The 23,497-nt window shown below is 36.0% G+C and overlaps 1 protein-coding gene across 22 annotated transcripts in view; it reads left to right on the top strand.

The window, feature by feature from the left end:
* PARD3 (par-3 family cell polarity regulator) overlaps positions 1-23,497 on the top strand; it is a 678,503-nt gene that overhangs the window by 442,722 nt on the left and 212,284 nt on the right. For 9 of the 22 annotated variants that reach the window (XM_045061110.1, XM_045061107.1, XM_023256517.2 and 6 more), the window contains 5 exons: positions 1,865-2,024; positions 8,724-8,913; positions 14,371-14,522; positions 15,574-15,618; positions 21,118-21,345. In XM_045061110.1, the coding sequence (XP_044917045.1) occupies positions 1,865-2,024; positions 8,724-8,913; positions 14,371-14,522; positions 15,574-15,618; positions 21,118-21,345 (775 nt within the window). The remainder of the gene's footprint in view (positions 1-1,864; positions 2,025-8,723; positions 8,914-14,370; positions 14,523-15,573; positions 15,619-21,117; positions 21,346-23,497) is intronic. The other 13 variants (XM_023256519.2, XM_023256518.2, XM_045061112.1 and 10 more) reach the window with 8 other exon arrangements.

Below are 23,497 nucleotides of genomic sequence, written 5' to 3'. Positions count from 1 at the left end.
ATGAAATGTTCAAGTGTGAGGTTCTTTCTGAACAGGCACCTTACTGGTTTTTTTTTCTAGAAAGCCTGCATGTGCTATTTTCTAAATGGAATTTTTATTTGATTTCCTAAAATTCTAAAATAGCCTCTTAGATTATTTAGGGATTTCTCATGAATGGCTGTACAAGGATTTTGCCATCTAGAAGATTGCAGTTGTATGGTTCAATGAAATGCATCTGTTAAGCAAATGTGAGGATATGTTGTTTGTCTTATGATCAAATAAATTATACAGCAAGCAGGTCTTGTAGAGAGACTTGTATAGCAAGTCTCTTTAATATATGTGCTCATTTAAAATTTTCAAACATACTTGTTCTTAAAGGCATAGGGTATCAGCTTTTGTTTTTGTTTTTACCTCCCAAAGTACCTTGGAATTTAAGCACAGTATTCTTTCAGAAAATGTTCTTTTGTTTTTTTACATCAGAGACCTTGAATACTTAATTTACTTTTCTGTAAAGCTGTCAGTTGTAATCTGCAATTTAAAAAAAAAAGAAACTAATAAAACAAATCCTCATTTCACAATTTAAACCTTATTGAGTCTAATTCACTAGCGCTGCGAGTTGATTATGCTCCTGCAGTTTGACGTGCCTCCAATTGTAATTGTGTTGACCCTTCAATGCATTAAATCTCCCCAGTGCTTATCAAACTGGGAGAGATAAGTCTACAATTCGGAACTTCATTAAATATCTCATTTATATTAAACAGATGATAGCTTCTAACAGAAATAATAATTTGTTCAGATGAAGGAACCGCAACGGCTGTGGTTTCATCTGTTTGGAATGTGCAAACTCTCTCCCACTTTGCCGTGTTGTGCTGCTCCCCCCAGAACCCTCCCGCCAAGCCCTCTTTGTCTCTGGCTGCAAGCCAACACCAAGCGTCACGCGATATTAGTCCACGGGGTTAACCCCAGAGCCCACATTTGGACGACTGCAGTTAAGTGTGCTTTGTTCTTCCTCGAAGCAGATTTGTTTCAAGGCCTTATGAACATAGGTTCCTTATTCATATTATTTTTGTGAAGAATCTGACTTGGAGGCACAGCTGTTTTAAAGAATGCCACATACTGTTTTCATTCGTGGTGATAAAAACTGACCTATATTCTTTGCTTAGTAGATTGTCTGTGTTTGTGACATACACATCTTTGCTTCATTAGAATATTCGATCCCTACTTCTATATTATTTGTCTGCTGTTAAAGTGTTTTTTTTTTTTCAGTTACTTACTACCTTATATTTAAGATTATAGTAAGAGAATAGAATGATTTTTTTCCCGAATTTCTAGCCAAAGAAATATAGGCTCATTGAATTGTTCAAGACACCCAAGCTCACAAGTGGTCTTGAGGTCTTGTAGAGTAGGCAGTAATTCTTGCAGCACACGCAGAGATGTGTGCTAATTGTTAGGTGTATTTACCTACCATAGGTCTAAATCATGTAGCTGAGTTCCAGCTTCCATTCTGATAAAGCATCCTTTGTGCAGAGCAACATCTCATAAAGAATTCTGAATTAAACCATAACTTAAATTGACTTCAACCGATACTAACAGTCAAATTGAAAAAATAAGCAGCAAAATAAGTTATAAAAAAAAGCTTTTAATATACATATTTTTCCTCCAATGGCTGCAGTCTGACAGAACTTCATGGGAGGCACAGTGTAAAGTGGCACGGAAAGTTGGTCATTAGGCAGAGCTGTCATCACAAATTATTTTGGTACAGGGTGAAAAGTTCTAGTTCATTTGGTACCCAGTTGGATACAGGCCTTGGGCAAGTTGTTATAATTCCCCCATGCTGCTAATGGGCCTCCAGTACTGATTTTCCCTTGCCCCCTTTTCTCTATAGCTGAAGTCACCTGGGAGCCCCTCTGGACCTGAGCTGCCCATTGAAACAGTATTGGATGATCGAGAACGAAGAATCTCCCATTCCCTCTACAGTGGGATTGAGGGGCTCGATGAATCACCCACGAGAAATGCTGCACTCAGTAGGATAATGGGTGAGTCAGGTAAAATTCTGTTTATCACAACTTATTTTTATGCTTTCCTGGTTCACTGGGAGGTTATTAATGTAATATTAATGTAAAGGAGGCCCATGTTTTCAAGAGGAAAAAGAGTAGGTTCATTATAATCATCCAGGAAGTGTTAATGTGAAGAGAGTAAGTCAATACATTGATTTTGTTAAGTGAATTTTAGATCCTGTAACGTGTGGGGCGAAAAAGAAAAGAAAGGAGTCACATGGTAATATTTTCAGTGATCAAGATATTTTTAGCTTGTTTGAAATAAGAAGTGAAGCCAGGTTTTAGGAAAAAATCAAAATGTAGTAGTGTGGGGCAAGAAGAATTCAAAAGTTGAATCTCTTCCCACAGCAGCACTGTTTAGAGGGAGAGGAACAAATACATATCTACACATTTGCATGTATATGAAATATTCGCATTTATTTGGTATGTGCTTAATAGGATGTTACCATTTTTTAATTGCATCTCTACTTTTTCAAAGCCCTCATTTTAAAATCTGGAAGCTAGTTTTTTGCATCCTTTGTTTAGATGCGACACCGTGCTGTCTGCACGGCCCCAGTGGGTAATGAGGTCATTAGCGCTTGCTCTGCAGCGGTTCAGCTTTCTACTAACAGATCCAGTTAATAAAGACTTGCTTTGCCACAGGAGTGGTTGGATTTACTGAGTTGCTCATCTTGGGATTAACTTGTGAGAGTTCTCAAATTTAAAACCTACGAAACTTTTGATTAAAATAGCACCTGACATAAAACACTTTTATCGCTGGTATGTGTCACAAGGCTCCCAAGTAAAACCCTAAATTTAACTCCATTTTGATACATTTAATGAAGATTTAATACAAATCAGGTTTCCATTATGAAGCCTCATTGGAGCAAGAATTTATTTCATTCATCAGTGGACGTTTCTGGAAAGCCTGCTATTGACAAGACATTTGTGTGTATACTTTTGCTCTAGATACAAAAATGAGAAAGACACAGTCTCTGCATACACAGAACTCTCTTCTGGGCAAGACAGGAAAAACACATGAACAAGGCTAATAGAATTCTCTGTTCTTCCTTTGGACTTTCTAGCTTTCTAGTTTGGAAAAATTGATAAATTCTCAATTTCTTATTCTGTTGCACATAGAACTTAGACCTGCCAGCCTTCTGCTTTTACTTTGTCAATATTTTTCCTTTTGCCAGGTTGGCATAAATGGAAGTAGAGGAAGGATACTAAAAACCATTCTACACCTGTTCGGTGACACACATTGTACATAGTTCACCACATTAATCTTTGCTTATTAATGATCACTCTTTTCACTGCTGTTGAATTTTCCATACTTCTTGGTTTTGGTGTAAAACTTTATCTTTGTAAAATACTTTTTTCACTGATGAAAATTCAGACCCTTGAGAGAGAAAGAGAGTGCATGTGTCCCTGGATCTGTGTGCATACAAAGTGATACGCTGTAATTTCCCCTTTATTATAGGAACATAGGACTTGCCATACTGAATCAGACCATTGGTCCACCAGTTCCTGTAACCTGCGTCCTGCCTCCAATCCCTGATGCTTCAGAGGAAGGCGAAAAACTAAAACTAAAAAACCAAAAAACCCCAAAATTCACCTAGTGACCTTTTGAAATGTTGTCTATATGGGTTAAGGATTCCGTCATTTTCTTCATAGTCTGTTTGCCCTGATTTTGTTAGCTGTGGCTTCATTAGTCCACTTCAGTTCGTATTACTGTTGTTTTCCCCTCCCCCTGCTAGAAATGGAATGGACTTTTCAGACTCCAGATGCTTTCCCCTGGGCAGCACTTCCCTCCCAGCTATGTGCTCTGTGATGTACTGTGCATGCCCTTTGGGAGTGGGGGTGGCAGACTCTTTACCCTCTGATGATAGGCCAAGTTAATGTTGAATGATTTAGATATTTTCTTAAGCTAGCTTTTACACATTAAACTGGAAACTAGGGATCCTGTATAGTTTTACCCTGAGAAATGTATATGCGTAACCCGATCCCATGTCTTGAGTTTTGCAAATTTGAGAATTCCTCAGTCTTCATCGTTCCCTATTCCAATATCAGCGACCCTAAGAAACAAATAGTTTGCTAAAATTAGAAATCATGGAAAAGATGTTAGCTGACAAGAAAATGCCAAAACAAGGTACCAAATATAAGATACTAGAGCATTGAATTCTATTAGGCTAAATCATTCGCGCTAGTATGTATTGATTTGCACATTACCTAGGTACATGGAAGTTTCTCAGGTAGCTCTTGTGTGGTTACAGGTTGTCTTTTGTATGTTTAGAATAACTCCTACACACACACTTGTGGACATGGTGGTATTTACTTCATGATCTGCTATGATTCAACTAGAGCTTTGTATTGAAATTCCAGCTTATTACTTTAAGAAATGACTAATTTTATGCAAACAGGGTGAGTTTTCACCTGTGAAAATTCATCATGTGAGACTCTAGACCAAAAAGGAGCTTTGCGGCTTTCTAACTCATTTCTGTGGGAACACATCTCAGGAGGGAAGCTTTAAAAAAATAGATCAAAATAGGAAGAGATGTTAGACTTGGAAGGATGTCAGGGGTCATCAGCCACACTTTCCCACTTAACAGATAAAGGAACAAAGTCACAAGATCCCATGGTGATTTTTTGTTTTATGTTGTTTTTGGTTATTTCCTGTTTCTAAAAGTAGACCTCTCTAGGGAATACTGAGACCACACAATAACTATTAGTGACATTCATTCTTTATTAACATCAATTTATAAATATCTACATCTTTAAGCAAAAGACATTAGGCAGCCTCCAGAATCTGTTCTATTCTGGCAAACAAAGTGATCTAAAAATCAAAACCTCATCTTTGAAAATAACCTTAGGTATCTACTCCAACTGAATTATCTTCTGTTCAGAGGAATTAGGGATCAGAGAAATTAAGTGACAAGTCTGAAGCCACAAGGTTTCTGTGTTTCTAAATCAGTTAGGATGTGTTTTTTTCTGAGTCCCGAGTCCCACACTACTTCAACCTTCATCGGTCCTCCTAGCTTGTGGTCTAATCAACCAGAGTTGTCACCAAGGCAAGATTTCTCCAAATGTCTTCTGTAAGGACCTACTTGCCACTATCACGGATATTCATCGAAAAGAAATCTCTGGAGATCCTACCTACGATTTCTTTTTTACAAAAGCCTTAAATTTTTTTTTTTACAAATTGCTGGACTATCTTAATCTAATAATCACAAAACAATAAGAGGCATGGTTAATTTAACCAACACTCTCGCCCAAATACATCACAAGTTGACATTTGGGGACATGGAACCTTAATTTTTTTTCCCCAAATTTTCTTTTTAAAGCAACCCCAAATCTGGTGTATTCATGTTAGAATTTAATCTCAGTAGTTTTTATATTCATAGATTTGTGGTGAGTTTAAATAATACTTTTGTTCAGCATGTTTTTATCATGTTAGAAATTCAACACAGAAAAATGGAACATTAATGTCGTTTTTATTGTGAGTCAAATCACTGGAAAACTTTTCATCTGTTTCTAGTGTCATTAATGGTGTTGCCTTCTATGTAAATGTACCAATGAATAAACGTTTAGTGACCAATCATCTGTATCTCATTGTTTCACTCCTCTTTAAGATATTGACTGGTTTAAATTTTAGTTTATAGTTTGTTGGTTAACTAGTTGAGGAAGGAGGAATATTTATCCATCTAAAAACAGATCACAGGCTTCTCAAGTCACCCTTGGAAGGTTTCACATTGATGATGTGCCCTGTACCAGCACACATCATTAAGAGGTATTGTTTAGGTGGAGTTTGTTAAACATGTAGTTTGATAATTGAGTTGTCCATTACTCCCTGTATATTCCTGCCTCCAGGTTCAGAAACCGCAATTCCTGGCAAGCATGTTAAGAAGTGGGAAATTGATGAAAAATGTGAATTCTCAGATCTTTGAAATATTAGCCCCCAGAATCATGGGTGAGAGAAAAAAGCTAAATTGTTTTCTTACTATTAGGAAAGTTTCTTGCCATTTATGCCTAAAATTTTGGATCACTTACGGTACAATATTTCTACTCAAAACAGCATATTATAAAAAAGGATTGTCATATGAAGAGCCATTCAGTGTTCCATATTGCTTATTAGGCTGTCTCTCAGAATATATTGTGTAAACCCAGGAGTTTTAGTTTTTGTTTTTAAAAACGAGTGCACTGTAATTACATCGTGATTTTTCCTTTCATTAAATTTTGCCTTTGTGAGGACTTGGCATTTAATGCTGTGACACGTGCCTTGTCAGTGGTGAGCTGTCAGGCATAACTGGTTTTGTCATTCTGTACACTTTTTGGGCAAAAAAAGTATGTCTTGAGAAGGACATATTTCTTTTGGTAATAGTACTAGAATGTCCAACCTTATTTGTGAATGATAATTTTTTGGACAGATTTCTGTCTTTCTGTACTAAAGTCCAAAAACTCAAGTAGTAAATGAGTGATTTGAATTCAGGAGAGGAAAACAATGAAGTATTAAATTTGATTTGCTTTATAATCATGAGCATTCATAAAAAGTTGCTAGTTTTCACAGTTTCTCAAAACGAACACATGTCAAATCAAAACAGAGTGTTTTCCTTGATAAAAAGCTGTGTTGATATTTCAGTGAGCATATAGTATTTCTATAATAAAGTAGTTGGTGCTAGATGATGAATACACTTGAAATTTCTAACACGTCTTCTTCTGTGGGTTGTCCTGGAAAGATACGTATCAACCTAAAATTTTTCCTTTGTTAAAGGTCTAGAATGATATATATCTTTAAAATCCTTCAAGCCTATATATGCCATCCCATAATTGCCAAAATAATGTGAAAACAAAAAAATCATTTGTACATTCTTATGAATGTTTATCTTAAAAATTAGATCTTAAGACTGATGTTAAAATGTTAAAAACTCTCCACATGTTGCTGTTGTGCTATTTTATGTTTTTTTTTAATTTTTTAAAGTGTTTATTTTTATTTTTGAGAGAGAGAGAGAGAGAGAGAGAGAGAGAGACAGAGTGTGAACAGGGGAAGAGCAGAGAGAGGGAGACCCGGAATCCGAAGTGGGCTCCATGTAAAGTATAAAATGGTGCTTGTAGAAGGGAAAATACAGCAATCCGTTTTATTTGGGTAGGAGCCAGTAAAGCTGGCTTACCAGATTGGGATATTGGACTTAAAATGAGAGTTTTCCCCTCCTGCTGTAAAGTGACAGGGAAATTGTCAATTCTTGCTTTGTTGAGAGAGCCAGGCCAGTGGGCCTGCATCATATTGTGTTGTTTGTTTCTGTGAGTATGGCCTCTTATGACATATCCACTTGGACCCAAGCCTTGCACAATGAGTTCTTATTCAAAATTATGGCACAGTTTTTGAGGAGGAAGCCAGAAGAAGTATGGGTGCTTTCGGGAGGAAGATGGCATCATTTGGACCCCAGCTTTATCTTTAAGGATTCACGACTTGAATCATAATTTTGTCCCAAGAAATATAAACATCTGTCATGCTGACCCATGCACCTGAGCAGATTTTTCTGAAAGAAACTGATCACCGTAGACAGTAGAGAGTCTTTCTTTACCAAGAATGCTATATCCAAATTGAATAAATGAAAATGTACAGGCTCGGCCTGAAAATTTGGGCAGTTAGATCTTTTTTTTTTTTTTTTAATTTTTTTTTTTTAATGTTTAATTATTTTTGAGACAAAAAGAGACAGAGCATGAACAGGGGAGGGTCAGAGAGAGGGAGACACAGAATCTGAAACAGGCTCCAGGCTCTGAGCTGTCAGCACAGAGCCCAACGCGGGCTCAAACTCACGGACTGCGAGATCATGACCTGAGCCAAAGTCGGCCGCTCAACTGACTGAGCCACCCAGGCACCCCTAGGCAGTTAGATCTTAATCTTTTCGAGATCACTCTTGCCATCTCCCCACAAGGTCCTGATTCTGCATGTACTCATCTTTGAAGTGTCACCAGAATGCACTGTGAGCTTTTCTCCATCATGAATTTAATGTTGTAGTTGCCGATGTCTAAAATCAATGTCCTCATTTCTCCTAGCAGAAAAGATCATATTCATCATTCAAAGCCCGACTGTGATGTTAACTTTTGTTAAGATCCCCAGCATTCTCTGCCTTCAGCTACCCAGGCAATTACAGCACAAGTGAATGCCATAGTACTTTGAGCACATCCTTCACAGCACCAATCACTTATCAGTTTTTGTATGTCTGTCTCTTTCTCTAGGGTGTGAGCTGTTTGGGGGCCGAGATTTAAGTCTTTCTTACATACTTGCTATGTGGTATGTCCCAGTGAATGAATGGGTGAATGATTGATGTAAGTCTGCAGGGCTTCCCTATAAATTTCCTGGTAAAATTTTTCAAAGGACTTTTGCAACTTAGAATCTGTGTAGCATTTTCACGTTAGCGGACATTCTGGAGATCATCTTTGGCGTTAGGAAACTTGAAACCAGCGAAATTGAATACTGTGCCAAGAGCTACATAGCTGCCATGTCAGAGGAGGGAGCAGACTTGAGGCCTCTGCTGGACATTTATTTATGAAAAATAAATTTCCTTCATTCTATGTTGTTCCACCAGGTTGAGCAGATGTTTGGAAATGTAGAGTTTTTCTAGTGTTGTAAAGTATTAACATGAATACACATAATGGATATCTAGATGGATATCTAGAATTTCTCTTACTTTTTTTTCCACTGGGCAGGTAAATACCAGCTGTCCCCCACAGTGAACATGCCCCAAGATGACACTGTCATTATAGAAGATGACAGGTTGCCAGTGCTTCCTCCACATCTCTCTGACCAGTCATCTTCCAGCTCCCATGATGACGTGGGGTTTGTGACCACAGACGCTGGCGCATGGGCTAAGGCTGCAATCAGTGATTCAGCAGACTGGTAAGATCACGTGCCGGGGTTGGAAAACATGAGTTAATTGCAATCACCTTCATTTTATGTTTAAATGGTCTATCATTAAGTGCAGTTAATCAATTTTTTTATGGCAGTGTCCTATTTTCATGATTTTAATACTCTTAATAATCACTCTTTTAATAAAAGATTCCCACCAACTCTGTAATCTTGCCCCATTGTTTTAGCATTTACAGGGCTGTACTTAATAATTCAGCCAAAACTACAACAAAATTACCACTAACCAAAAAAGAAAAAAAAAAACCTACTCACTTAAGTCTCATTGTTAATTATTTTAGATCTGTTTTAATTTGATGATTATTATTTATTAAATCAGTTCAAGCAGATCTCTGAGGTGACTGAAAGTTTATAACAATTAGATGACTTTGGCCAAATTAATAGCTGCTATGTTCGGGGAGTGGGAAGAAGCTTTTTAAAGGTTTTCTTTTTATAGTGCTGTCACCCTGCCATTTAAAATGCTTCCTGCTTGCTTTTAACATTATGACTTTTGGGGCAGCCTAATGCTGTTTCTTTCTCCTGTATCTTCCAAAACATAATAAAGCATTTGATATTGTTGAGCCAATGTGTGGCACGTGAATGTGGATGTGTGCCACAATCTGCATGCCTAGTAATTATACACATCCAGAAGCCAAAAGGCAAGTCCCTTCTAGAGATGACCTTGTGAGGTTGTAGTGATAATTAACAAAGCCATGTGAAGTGTTATACCAGAATTTTCTTATTGCCCTTTCTCTGGGGTGTTCCATGAATACATCAGCAAAATGATATTTAAATCCTTTACCACTTACCCGTTGCTGTTTTCTGTTCTTACCCGAACTTGTGGCCACATCTGTTATCAGATAGGAGGATTGTGGGGGCCGGCGTTGATTTGTGTTAACAATTATAGTGGTGATCTTAGCAAAGTTACCCTCTCCCCAGCCCTCCTCTCCGCTCCTTACAAAACCACACAAGCATCCAGCACACTCACCTGTGAATTCTGCAGATGTTCTCTTGGAATAGTCCCACCTGTTATTTGGATCCTTGAAGAGTCCATCTTTGTCTTGTCTTTCTTTCTTTCTTTCTTTCTTTCTTTCTTTCTTTCTTTCTTTCTTTCTTTCTTTCTTTCTTTCTTTCTTTCTTTCTTTCTTTCTTTCTTTCTTTCTTTCTTTCTTTCTTTCTTTCTTTCTTTCTTTCTTTCTTTCTTTCTTTCTTTCTTTCTTTCTTTCTTTCTTTCTTTCTTTCTTTCTTTCTTTCTTTCTTTCTTTCTTTCTTTCTTTCTTTTCTGTCTTTTATTGAAAACACAAGATGTAGAAATAGAGTGACACTCAAGCCTGCATGATATTAGCTTGTTTTTGAATGAGGTTTTTGGTTCAATGTAGAGGAGGAAAATACAACGTAAAGTCAAATTCCATTTGAAATCCACAGATGCTGTTCCACATACTGCTGCAGTTTGTATCTGTTTCTGAAAGTGAAAGCAACAACAGGGAAAGTAAGGATTAGATATTTGCAGTATTCAACTTAGGGACAAAGCCTTTGAATCTCCACCGTGATGAGAATTGTGGAGGTGGCCATAGGAATAGATCTGTTTGGGGCCTTAGAAAGCGCTGTATTGGTGAAAATAAATAAGTAACTAGCAGGAATAGATTGTGGCATTAATTTCTCTAAGGGCATCCATAAAATGGTAAGGACTTGTGCGATTTTGCTGTGGGGAAAGTGGAGCAAGGAAAGGAATATGAATGAAGGGTTATCCAAACAAGAATGGCAGCTGTTCTGAATCACAGCAGAAAATGTAAGCTTTTCTAGCCTGACAATATCTCCCTAATCCTTGATGAAAATGTTATGAAAACAAAAGGGCAATAAGACAGGATTAATAACTGGAATTTTAATAATGTTGGGGGGTCAGGGTATGGTTACATTCTTTAAAGAATCAGCTGTCAGTTTTGCAATTTAACTTGTTAAATATTCTAGTGTACTGTTTATTGTGTCTAAAATTAGTTTAATGGGTATATTGATAGGGAAGAATTAATTATGTCATGGTTTAAAAATATTTAGTTATTTTAAGACTTATTAACACACATACTCATTTGACATTTTAAATTGTGTATGTTTACAGTTCACTGCACAATTGTGGAAGGCTAAATATGTAAAATGGCTAAACTTTTAATTTGTTAATGTAGAATATACTTTTTTCACTCCATTAATTGTTTCAGGGAACATTAATAGTGTTTTTAAGGAGAAACAAGGTAAACCGGCAATTCTAATCTTAGTGACAACATCATTCCAAGGATATGGCATTAGTTTAAAAAATATGCCGATGTGTGGTATTTAGGTAACATTAGCACCAACAATTTGTATTTCTTTGAACAAGCTTTTACCAATAATTTCTATTAAATATGTATTTCATGAGCAGAATATTGAAAAGATCAGCTTTCAACATATGAAATAATTATTCTTGTTGAAAATAGATAATATAGAGTTTACTCTTGCAAAATTGCATCATAGTTCTTCTATGGGTTTTTAATTTTTACTTCTAGAACTATATTTTTCCTTTTTTTAGCATTTTATTTTTACTATTTTTTTTTAACTTTTTAAAATGTCTATTTATTTTTGAGAGAGAGTAGGAAGGGGTGGGACAGAGAGAGAGGGAGACAGAGAATCCGAAGCAGGCTCCAGGCTCTGAACTGTCAGCACAGAGCCTGACCCAGGGCTCCAACCCATGAACTGTGAGATCCTGAGCTGAGCCAAAGTCAGACACTCAACCAACTGAGTGACCCAGGCACCCCTAGAACTGTATTTTTTAATTGGGGTATATGTGCTCTAGAAATTATAAGCAAACTATAGTAAGCATAGTAGTACCTGACTACTACTACAAGAGCTTAATATATAAGCATATATCAATTTAAGAAATATGAGCAATGTGTAATTATATATATAATGTATGCTATAGCTATAAATACCTACATGCATGCACACATATATGTATACACAGTATGTAATCATAGTGATATGTTGGAGGGGCACTGAAGGCTTCAAGATAAACATGACCCTTTTTCTTAGTACACCAAATTTATTCAAAGTTTTACAGAAAAAATATGGTATATTAAAAATGAAAAGATTAAGTGTATAGTACAAAGAAGAAAACATTTATTAGGATATAACATAGTCTTTTACAAAATAAAACTGTTCTTGGTGAACTCTCAGGGCCTGTGGGATACATCTTCTCATTTCTCAATACCTGGGCCAGGACTAGGGTGAGACAAGCCAAGTGACCAGGATACAAAATATAGGGAAGGAGTTACTGTCAGGTGTTGACCCTCTACTTGCCTGAGCCTGAAAGTGCTTCCTTAAATTCTGAGTAAGGGGCACCTATCTTGTGTCATCCTAGGGGTCCTACTCTGTACTTGGTGGAAAAGATTGGGAAAGGCTGTTCAGAATCCTTGAGTGTTTTTTTTTTTTTAATTTTTTTTTTTTTAACGTTTATTTTTGGGACAGAGAGAGACAGAGCATGAACGGGGGAGGGGCAGAGAGAGAGGGAGACACAGAATCGGAAACAGGCTCCAGGCTCTGAGCCATCAGCCCAGAGCCCGACGCGGGGCCCGAACTCATGGACCGCGAGATCGTGACCTGGCTGAAGTCGGACGCTTAACCAACTGCGCCACCCAGGCGCCCCGAATCCTTGAGTGTTTTTAAGGACCCCATCTCTGTTATAATTTGTATTATATTGATAATTTGAGATAGAAAGTCTTTGTGGGGTGATAATCACTTACCTTGTATAGTGGTTTGCAGTTTACAAAGGGCTTTTACATAATGTCCTTGAATTCCCTTATTGGCCTCTTAAGGTGGGTAAGGCTGCTATTCTCTTTATTGAGCATTATTAATACAGTAGGCTCAAAACATTTCAGGTCACTTAACCTGACAGCAAAGCATTTTCCTTGATGTCTTTCTTTTCACAATTTTGGATTTAGTTCTTCTCTAAGAGCCAACTATCATTTCATGCACAGTAAACTGCAGCTACATTTTTGATATATATCCAAACCAGATCACTCTTCCTTTACCTGTGTGGATGGTAATTCTCTACGGCCATAAAAGCGAGAGAAATTTGCTTCCATCAGAAACATAAGGAAGGCTGTCATAAACTCTGCTGGCATGGTGGCAGTGGCCACTGACCTTCTTAGTATGTTTAGTTAGCTGTGGAAGGATTTTCTCCTACCTGGCCAGGTAAGGAAGGTGGCAGGGCGCTGACACAAAAGAGCGATTGACTCAGTGTTCCCAGCACAGAGAAAAACCATTTTTATTGTATGAACTCTGGTCAGAACACCTAGAAGTGCTTAAAAAAATTTTTTTTAACACGTATTCATTTTTTGAGAGACAGAGACAACATGAGCTGGAGAGGGACAGAGAGAGAGGGAGACATAGAATCCAAAGCAGGCTCCAGGCTCTTGAGCTGTCAGCACAGAGCCCCACGAGGGGTTTGAACTCACGAACTGCAAGATCATGACTGAAGCCGAAGTTGTATGCTTAATTGACTGAGCCACCCACATGCTCCCCTTGTGATCCTTTTTAAAGTGTTCACAGATATTTTACGAATAGGAGTGATGCTGTGTCATCCCTTTCCACTTCCAACTGTGTCCTGTTACCAATAGTTTGCTGTGTGCCTCCTCATCTCTGCTTGGACTTCTGTGTTGGTGTCACCCAAATCAAATGTCATCTGGTCTCCTGTGTCCCTCCAGTACTGTTCATTCTCCCATCTGTGCATCCACAGCATTGGCTCGGTCCTTCTGTTGTAGTATTTTTGTTAGGAACTTGTAGATAACAGAGACCTTTTTCTTCTTTTCCTTTCCTGACTTTGACCCAGCACAACACCTTAGAATAGGTTCCTATAAAGATTTGCTGTGTTGGTTTCTTCTCCATTGAATAAATATTGCTGAGAAACTACATTCTCATGAAACTACCTGCCACAAAGGTGTTTTTTTGTACGTTTCTGACATCCAAGATTAAAGACATACTCATTTTATAACTTCTATTTGATTACAATTCATAGAGCCCCTTGTATGCTGTCAATATTTGTATTCATATATGAAAATTTTCCTCAGATATTCAATCCTTCCATTTTCTAAAATATACCAGGCTTATTTTTGATAGTCACTTAGAAATAATGATGTATTAGGGAACAGAGTGAAGAAACTGAGGGAAATAAGGGAGGAGAGAACTCACATGGAGAAAGAATGACTTTACACTTAAATTAATTTTGTATTTTCCCATCACCTCCTATTCAGCCACAGTTGTTTCGTTGTTGTTTTTTTAATGGACTATATTTTTGTTTCAGCATTTCTGGGGAATATGCATATATATATATATAACTTTCATATGTGGGCATATATGATCTTTCCTAAAGTTGGATGTCCTCTTTTTTAGTAAATATTTTTATGTTTCTCTTTCTCTTCATACCAGCTCTTTGAGTCCAGATGTTGATCCAGTTCTTGCTTTTCAACGAGAAGGATTTGGACGCCAGAGTATGTCAGAAAAACGCACAAAGCAATTTTCAGATGCCAGTCAATTGGATTTCGTTAAAACGCGAAAATCAAAAAGCATGGATTTAGGTAGTGAGTACAATCTCCATGAATCTTTATCTAAATAAGGTTTGATGCTTTCGGATTAAAATTGATAGTCCCAAACACATGTCTGTTTACTTTAAGCAATAGAAAAAATAAATGTGAAATGTGGCAATTTGGCAAAAATTAGTTTTTCTCTGAGTTTGTGATAACTATATTTCTCATAAGTGGCATGTTTACATAATGTGCAATATGTTAAAATATATGTTTTCCTGATGATCAAAGAAACAAACACATGCATATCATGCTATGTTCATGCATCTTTATTTGGAAGATGAAGTGTTTTAACATTTTGGATGTTTAAAACCAGCTTTTTGAAATCGTATTTGGTTGGCTGTGGGATTCTTAACTAGAAGGAGAAGTTTTGGAGAGAAACCATTATCTCAATCCATGTCTAGAATTTGGTTACTTCATGATATACTTCATTTCGTTGCTATTCTTTAAGGTTTATTTAATAGAAACTCTTCTGTGTTGATAATTAAGGCATTTAATTGAAGTAATAATTTGGGAGAATATTTATTGTAGAAAGTGTTTGGAAGCAAATGAGAGGAGGAAAATAACCATAGTTGTTCAATCAAACACCAATCAGGTAGTGTCTCTTTTTAAATCCAAATCCACCAAAAAGCAAACAAAAAAGTAAAGTAATTAATTTTATCTATAAACCGATCAAATGATTTTAAAAACCTTTCTTAATCAGCTGAAACTTATTTATGCTGTTCTGTGGTGGCTGTTTGTACTTCAAGACTAAAAGCATTAATTTATCACATGCATAAAACAAAAATTTGGCGATGCATTGCCTTGGCTAATTATGATATGCTAACTTATAAATAACACACGTGTCTGTGAAATGACTGGCATTTTGCATGGAGACACTGCTTTCCCCCCCTTTTTTTGATTATGAATGTTTGCTTGATGTTTCATATTATTTGCATGAAATATTACCTAAGAATGATCACCTAACTGGAAAGATCCGGGAATGGTTGAAGCATGTTGGGCTGTGGGGACTAACTGTGCTAACCAGTATACATTTACCTTTTAACAGTAGCTGACGAGACTAAACTCAATACAGTGGATGACCAGAAAGCAGGTAAGAATGGACAGTTAGACTGTTGCCATAGAAACTGTGGTCCAAGGAGCTGATCATAATTATAGAGCTGCCAATCATATTGCATGTAAACATAAATATTCCAGTCTTGCACGGATGTTTTCATTTTTAGGAAATCACATTGTACGAGAAAAGAAAAATTTCCTGTTAGAAGGAATTTATCAGGGTGGTACCTACTAAATGGAAATATAATTTAGTGTTTCAAAAATGCTAAAAACAACCTAAATTTTAATTATATTTGTATAGGAATGTTTTGTTGCAATTAAATCAAAATCAAAATCCTAAAAACAGTATCTCTTCTAGTAAACTCTTAAGTGTCTAAGTCATTTACTAGGTATCTAGCTTGATATCCAAACAATGGTTCTCAAACTGGTGATTTTGATTTGAAGGATAATAGCAGAAATATAAATATTTTTCACTCTATGACAGAATCCAATATTGCTGTCTTTCATTGTTCAGAAAACCTCAGTTTTTCTTCAGATGCAAGAATTGGCTTGTAGTTGTCTGACATTGAGTTAGACTATGTAATGCATAAGTTTCCTTATCTTGACGTGAACCTATTTCAAAGGTTTTTGTTTGTTTTTTTTTTTTTAACTCATTAGGGCTTGCTTCTAAAATGCTGCCTAGGGGTGTCTGGGTGGCTCAGTCGGTTTGGCCTCCAACTTTGGCTCAGGTCATGATCTCATGGTTTTTGAGTTCAAACCCCACATCAGGCTCTGTGCTGACAGTTCAGAGCCTGGAGCCTGCTTTGGATTCTGTGTCTCCCTCTCTTTCTGCCCCTCCCATGCTCATGCGCTCGCTCTCTCTCTCTCTCTCTCTCTCTCTCTCTCTCTCTCTGCCTGTCTCAGAAATAAATAAGCATTAAAAAATAATAATAATGAAGTTTAAAATGCTGCCATTGTGTAGAATCAATGGATTATATTGAACTGGGTTTTTCATTATATTAGATTTTACTTTTTATGTTATATTATGAAAATAATCACAGGAAAGTCTTCATGTATAATTAAAGTAATGTATTTTGTACAATGGCACATTTATGATTTATTGTTATAAGTTTGGAATAGTGTTTTAATTATTCTAGATCCAGTATGATGTAGTCATATCACTTAGCACTAATTAGCTTCAATTCACCTTTTTGACCTGCAGTAGTAATTAATTTTAGCCTTAAAAAATATGTATCTATATACATGTGTAAAGATTATTGTGGACATGGTTGAAGTTTTCATGTTCTGTAGAGTAAAAAGATAGATTGTGAAAATTACATCCAATAAATTATAGGATTAACTATAGTGGAAGGCAATTAACTATAGCCTCAGCCCTTATTATGTAGTTATTTCTCTGATCAAACATAAAGTTCACTCAAACTCTGAAACAGGGCTAAAGAAAAACTATTTGATAGTTCATATATGCAAATGAGTAATTAGTTTTGGAGTTAATAACATTCAATACTTTTAAAGAAGTAAGCCCTGTCCAAATTAATGTTCATAAAAACCAACTCACACTGCTTAGGTTAAAGAACATGACTTTATATGCTACGCCAGTCAGGTACAGTCAGGAAATTATTTATTTAACTAACTTCCACTAAAAGGAAAAGACCATTATTGCAATTAAAAAAAAAATAATGATGATATCCAGATATCCAGAGTTTAACTGAAAACGTAAAATAATGTTCATGGAGAGAAGGCAGATTTTATAATCTAATTGAATCTTGTGTTTTTATTGTGTTTTAAAATGTTAGATCCTAGATAAAAAGAGCTTTTTCTTTTTTTCTCCCCTGCCCCCCCCACTGTGTACAATCTATCCTACCAAAGTAAACTGGAAAAGCTTGTGACAAAAAATTATTGCATAGACACCAAAGTACCTTTTAGTCTATCGGTTTTAAGTCTACATGAATAAAATATCTAACAAGGATCTTTTCCACCCTGCAGTATTAGACAGTGAGCAGATTTTCAGTTATTTTTCTTTCTTCACTTCACTTGAATTGTTAAGATGATCATGATTTTACAGTTTAGTCCAAAGGTTTTTGGTAGAGTCACAGTGGTATTTTAGCATAGATCATCTGTCTAGCCATAAGCCTTTCATAATGAAAATTGAATTCCATTTCCCTTCGCCCTTGCAAAAGACATCCTCTACTTTTTTTTTTTTTTTTTTTTTTTGGCAAGTGGGGTATTAGGTAGGAATAGAAAAATAGGCTTAGGGAAAATAGTATGATTATGATTTTCCCCTCTATTTCTGGATTTAAGGATCTGTTATGATATTTGGGGCAGGAGGAGGGGAGGATTTTCTTCATGAAAGAAAAGAGAGAACAAGAATAAGAAGAGAATTGGGTTTCTAACAGTTTAAATTTTTTACTTTTTTACATTTTATGTATTTTTGATAGGCAGAGAGAGACAGAGTACAAGTGGGGGAGGGGCAGAGAGAGAGGAAGACACAGAATCCGAAGCAGGCTCCAGGCTCTGAGCTGTTAGCACAGAGCCTGTCGTGGGGTTCGAACTCACAAACCATGAGATCATGACCTGAGCTGAAGTTGGACACTTAACCGACTGAGGCACCCAGATGTCCCATGGGTTTCTAACAGTTTAATCCTTGAATATAAAAAATAACCAAAGTATCCTAATGACCCAAAAGATTTATAAAGAGCTTTAGAATATTATTTTACAATTAAAAGACGTGTGTGTGTGTGTGTGTGTGTGTGTGTGTGTGTAAATAAAACTAATTTTTAGCCCATACTTTATATAAAGACATCTTTAATTTTCACCACTAATAAAGCGCTAAGTTTATGTCAGGGGTCTCGGTAGCCCTCATTCAGGGATCTTAAGGTATTATTTAATAAAACTTTCATTAAAGTTTCTTTGACAAATATCATACTTACATATTTGATATCCTTGTTACAGATAAAAAGTCAGCAAGTTCTTTCTGTAAAGGACTGGATGGTGAATAATGTAGGCCTTGCAGACCAGTCTCTGTAGCAATTACTTAGTTCAGATATGACATGAAAGCAGCCACAGAATACATGCAAACAAATGGATTCTCTGGATTTGGCCCATGGTTTGCTGATCCCTCGTAGATTCACACATTACAAATTTTGACTTTTTGTATAACTTTTTACTATGAAGATTTTCAACCATACATTAATGTAGATGCAATAATTCATTGATTTCCTGTCTACACAATACACATCATCACGAACATAATACAGTGTTAAAATTTCAGAGAGAAGAGTAGATAGGTAAGTCCTAAATTATGCTTACAGAATATCTATTGTTTATTTATAGTTTCATCATTTTTTTACCAGATTTGCTTTTGTTTATGTATTTTAATGCATACATACACTTACATATATATATGTATTTATATATACATACATAAATATTTATATGCATTATATATAGATATACATTTATTGTAGTAAATACTCATGCGATTTCTGAAATTCATTATTAAAATGTTTAGTGCTTTGAGTACAGCTAATGTTTTGTGAAGAAAAAAATGATGTTTTTATGAAAATCTTTACATGAAGCATGAAATCTTTATTGGAAAAATATGGATAGATAGATATGAATACACATACATATGTACATACAAATGTCCTATATGCTCCCAATAAAGTGTCAAATATTTGCCTTCTCAGAGTTTATAGAACTCAAATACAACTGGTAGTTATGAAAATTGATATATATGCTTTATTTGGAGAAAGATTTTCCTAGTGGCAATTCTTGAAAGTATAAAGTAAACGTCCCTGCCCACAAGTGATCTTTTCCTATTCTGTTTGACTCCTTGATTTCTTACTCTTTGTTTAGTTCTGGAACCAAATTCATTTTCCTTCTTGTGACATAACTTTTAGGGTATTAGAACATGAACTTGTCAAAAATTATAGTGCCTATCAAGAGAAAAAGTAAGATTGATCATCCTGGGAAGAAACAATTCATGTGAATTTTTGTCATAAAATAATCAAATATATACGATCCTGCACTGAGAAAGTTCAATAAATCATCTTTTTCTTCCAAGCACAATAACTGATGGAATATTACTTCTTCATTAGAATCATCTGTCTGCCTTTCTGCCTATGTTACATTTTTGACATATTTATTCTAAGTTAACAACTGCTACCCCATTGTGAAAATTAGGTGCAAGATGTAAATGAATCTTTAAAAGATAATTCTTGTTTTGACTCTCAGTTTATCTTTTATTCTGTTTTGTACTCTGAGCCATGCAAAGCCCATGTCATAATTATTTGCCTTCTACATGATAACATGTCCAGGCTACTCCTTAATTATTGATGAACATATGTGCTTGATGACCCCATGTAGAGAGAAACTACCTGCTCTCTCCTACCTTCTCATTTTTTTGTACCTGTCTTTTTAACAGTCTAAGTGACGAGCTAATTCTAAAACCTGGGTTGCCCAGGCAGTGGTACCAAGCTGGTATTTCAGTCATCAAGAGGCCAACTTCATCTGCCTTTGAGTGCTAGGTCAGGCAGTGATGGATGAGGCTGTCTTTCTTGCTTAAAGAAATCCATTTTGATTGCCTTTTAAAGCTTGGTACTGCTGGTATTCTCTCAGGCCTTCCTGCCCTATATCCTCAAGAAACAGAGCCAACTTGTTAATTCCCTGAGTCCTCCCCTGCCAGTCTAGTGAAATTTTCTTCTTAATTGTGAACTCTTCTTCCTTTTGATCATTGCTTGTTTCACAAGCAGATATCGTTCCCAAGCCTGTAGATGTATGGACTTGTATTCCGCTCCGTGGTCTCTCCTATACTTCTCTCTAGTGAGAGCCCTTATGTAATTTGTTTCTATTCAAATCTTCCATCATTCTCTCCAATAGAACATTAATATTTCCCAGGTTCAGGTTTCTGCCTGTTGCCAGGGTGCCCTAATTATATTGGTGACATGTGGTCTTTTGTGCTCTTTCTACCTACTGAGTTGTGTGAACGTGCAGTACGATGCAGAAGAGATTTCACTGAGATGAAAGTTTAATTTCTACTGTAAATAATCTTAAACTATCAAAAAATGATTTGTTAAGTTATGGAGCTTACTGTTGGTTGCTTACCTTAGCGTTCTCATCAAGTGAGCTCTGGGTTATTCTGCTTCTTTTAGATTATTTACATACTTGGAGCAAATGATTTGACCAAAATTTTATCTCTTGAGCTAAACATGGAGACTAATAACTTAGAGTTTTTCCTAAGAAGATAGAGAAAATAAACCAAATTTAATATATATTTGGGAAAAATTAAAATTAGTTACCATTCCTTTATTATTTTTTTTACCATTCCTTTATTTTTATAACATTTCCATCCGCACCTTAGAACTCACTGAGTGAATAATTTATTTATGTCCCTGATGTTTTCCGCAATCTGTAGATATTCAGGGATATCAGTTTCACCTCCAATTCTTTTTTTGTTTCTTTTTTCTTTCTTTCTTTCTTTTTTTTTTTTTTTTACCATTAATTCTAACTAACGTTTTAATTTTTGTAAACCTCCAAGGTTCCCCCAGCAGAGATGTAGGACCGTCCCTGGGTCTGAAGAAGTCAAGCTCACTAGAGAGTCTGCAGACAGCAGTCGCTGAGGTGACTTTGAATGGGGATATTCCTTTCCACCGCCCACGGCCACGAATAATCAGAGGAAGGGGATGCAATGAGAGCTTCAGAGCTGCCATTGACAAGTCTTATGATAAACCTGCAGTAGATGATGATGATGAAGGCATGGAGACGTGTAAGTTTATAATTTCTGAAAGAATAGCAGTTACAAACAGCTCTACAGAGCAGCAATTCTTCAAGTATGCTCTAGGGTTCCCCTCCAGGTACCAGAGGGATCAATGAGGACTAAATAATAATAATAATAATAATAATAATAATAATAATAGGATGTCATTTATCTTTTTACCCTTATTCTCTCACAAGTACACCTTGGGTTTTCTAGAGACAAGTCTTTAGATATTGCAATAGATTGAATGCAGAACAGATAGAAGAATCTGTCTTTCAACCAGATAGCAAAGACACTTGCTAAAAAGTAAAACAGTGCCATTGTTTTCACTCATTGTCTTTGGAAAATACAGTCCTTGTTTTATGAAAACATAATTTCTGTTAACCTTTAATTTTGTTTTTTATAAAGTAACTAATATTTTTAAATCTTCTCAGTCTTAGATCAGTAAATACTGTTACAGATAATCCACATAAAAATTATTTTGAGTCCTTAATAATTTTTAGGAGTTTAAAGCTATCCTAAGACCAAAATGTTTGAAAACCACTGCTATAATGTGATCTCTCCAGCAAATATATGTAATAATCTATGATTTTGAAAACCTATTCTTTTTTATGAATTACTCTTGCTTTCCTTGATCTGAGCTGGCAAGATATTTGTATATGTGTGTATTTGAAAATTGCAAAATATTTTAAGGCAAGATTGTTGAAAGTCAAAGGCTAGTATAAATGAGCAGTATGTTTTCCATAGAATATTGAGAAAAAAGTAGCATTTATATTAACACGTTTCAGGGAGCTATCTTTATAATTAAACATTCATGGCATAAAAATAACTGTTCGTTTTAAAAATCAGGAAAATATCTTTAGTAGTATATTTACTTAAAAGAGAAAAGACTTAAGAATCCTAATGGTAAAAACTGTTGGTTAGTGTACATTGTTCATAATTACTACTTTATACTTTTGGTCTTTAACTTCAAACATGACTCTATGCATCTATCCATTGTTAGAAAAGTTAGAGATACCACTGCACAAAAGTTCAAGCAGAAATCGGAGATAATTTAAGTGGATTGTAATTTACTTGAAATTTAACTGTTGGGTGAACTGCTTCTGTCACAAATGCCTAAGGAAGATTGTGGTGGGGAAGAAAATGATTTTTAAATAAAAATCATATTCAGAAGAGATTTATATATTTTTTAAATGTTTATTTATTTTTGAGAGAAAGAGCACAAGCGGGAGAGGGGCAGAGAGAGAGGGAGACACAGAATCCGAAGCAGGCTCCAGTCTCTGAGCTGTCAGCACAGAGCCCAACGTGGTGCTTAAAGCCACGAAACATGAGATCATGAACTGAGCTGAAGTCAGACGCTTAAACCCCACATTCTGAAGAGGTTTAAAGCAAAATTAGGTAGTTTTTGCCTATTGCACATATAGTGTGTTTGGAAAGATGGATACTGTGGCCATGATGTAGCACGCCAAGCAAAACTCGGGGAGAGGACGGCTATACCCCACTGCGCCTTTCCGACCCTTTACCTAATTCCTCATCTGAATCTGGATGGAGTTTTTTCACTCCATCCAGTCAGTGATTTCAAATGTATACAGCCTATTCTTGCCAGATGAAGAACATATTTCCTATTTTTGCTGCCAAGTCTGGGCTCCAAGATCCTGAGTCCTACGAGCTTTCCACCCTTTTAAGTTTTTCCCCACTGTCTCTGTGGTTCCTTTCCATCCTAACCAATATCATTTGTGCAGCCCTCCTATGGTAGCATCGTGCCTCAGTGTGTCCTGGGGGTGTATTTAATAAGAGATATAGTACTTTGAACCTTCAATGTTTTTTTTAAGCTTCTACAATATATGATGGTTTTGAACTTTTTCCTCGTTCTGGTTAAAATGTTTAAATTCCCTCATAAAATGTCATTTTCTCATATATAACACTCATTTCAAATGCATCAGGAGATGGAATATATCTCAATATAAGACATGTTTTTAATTGTAATGGGGACAGCCTTCAGAGTTTCTCACCAGTGTAGATAGGGATCTAAATTTGTCCTTATATAAAATTTAGTTTCCTTTTCTAATTTGAAATAACTGATTTAACTACATTATGTTACAACTTTTCATTCAGCAAATAGACAAATTATGTTTTATAAACCAAAGCTGAAGTTCTGGAC

The sequence above is a fragment of the Felis catus genome, chromosome B4, assembly GCF_018350175.1.
Source record: "Felis catus isolate Fca126 chromosome B4, F.catus_Fca126_mat1.0, whole genome shotgun sequence".
NCBI classification, from domain to species: Eukaryota; Metazoa; Chordata; class Mammalia; order Carnivora; family Felidae; genus Felis; species Felis catus.
The sequence above is the reverse complement of the archived record's forward strand: the minus strand, read 5'-3'. Positions and strand labels throughout refer to the sequence as shown.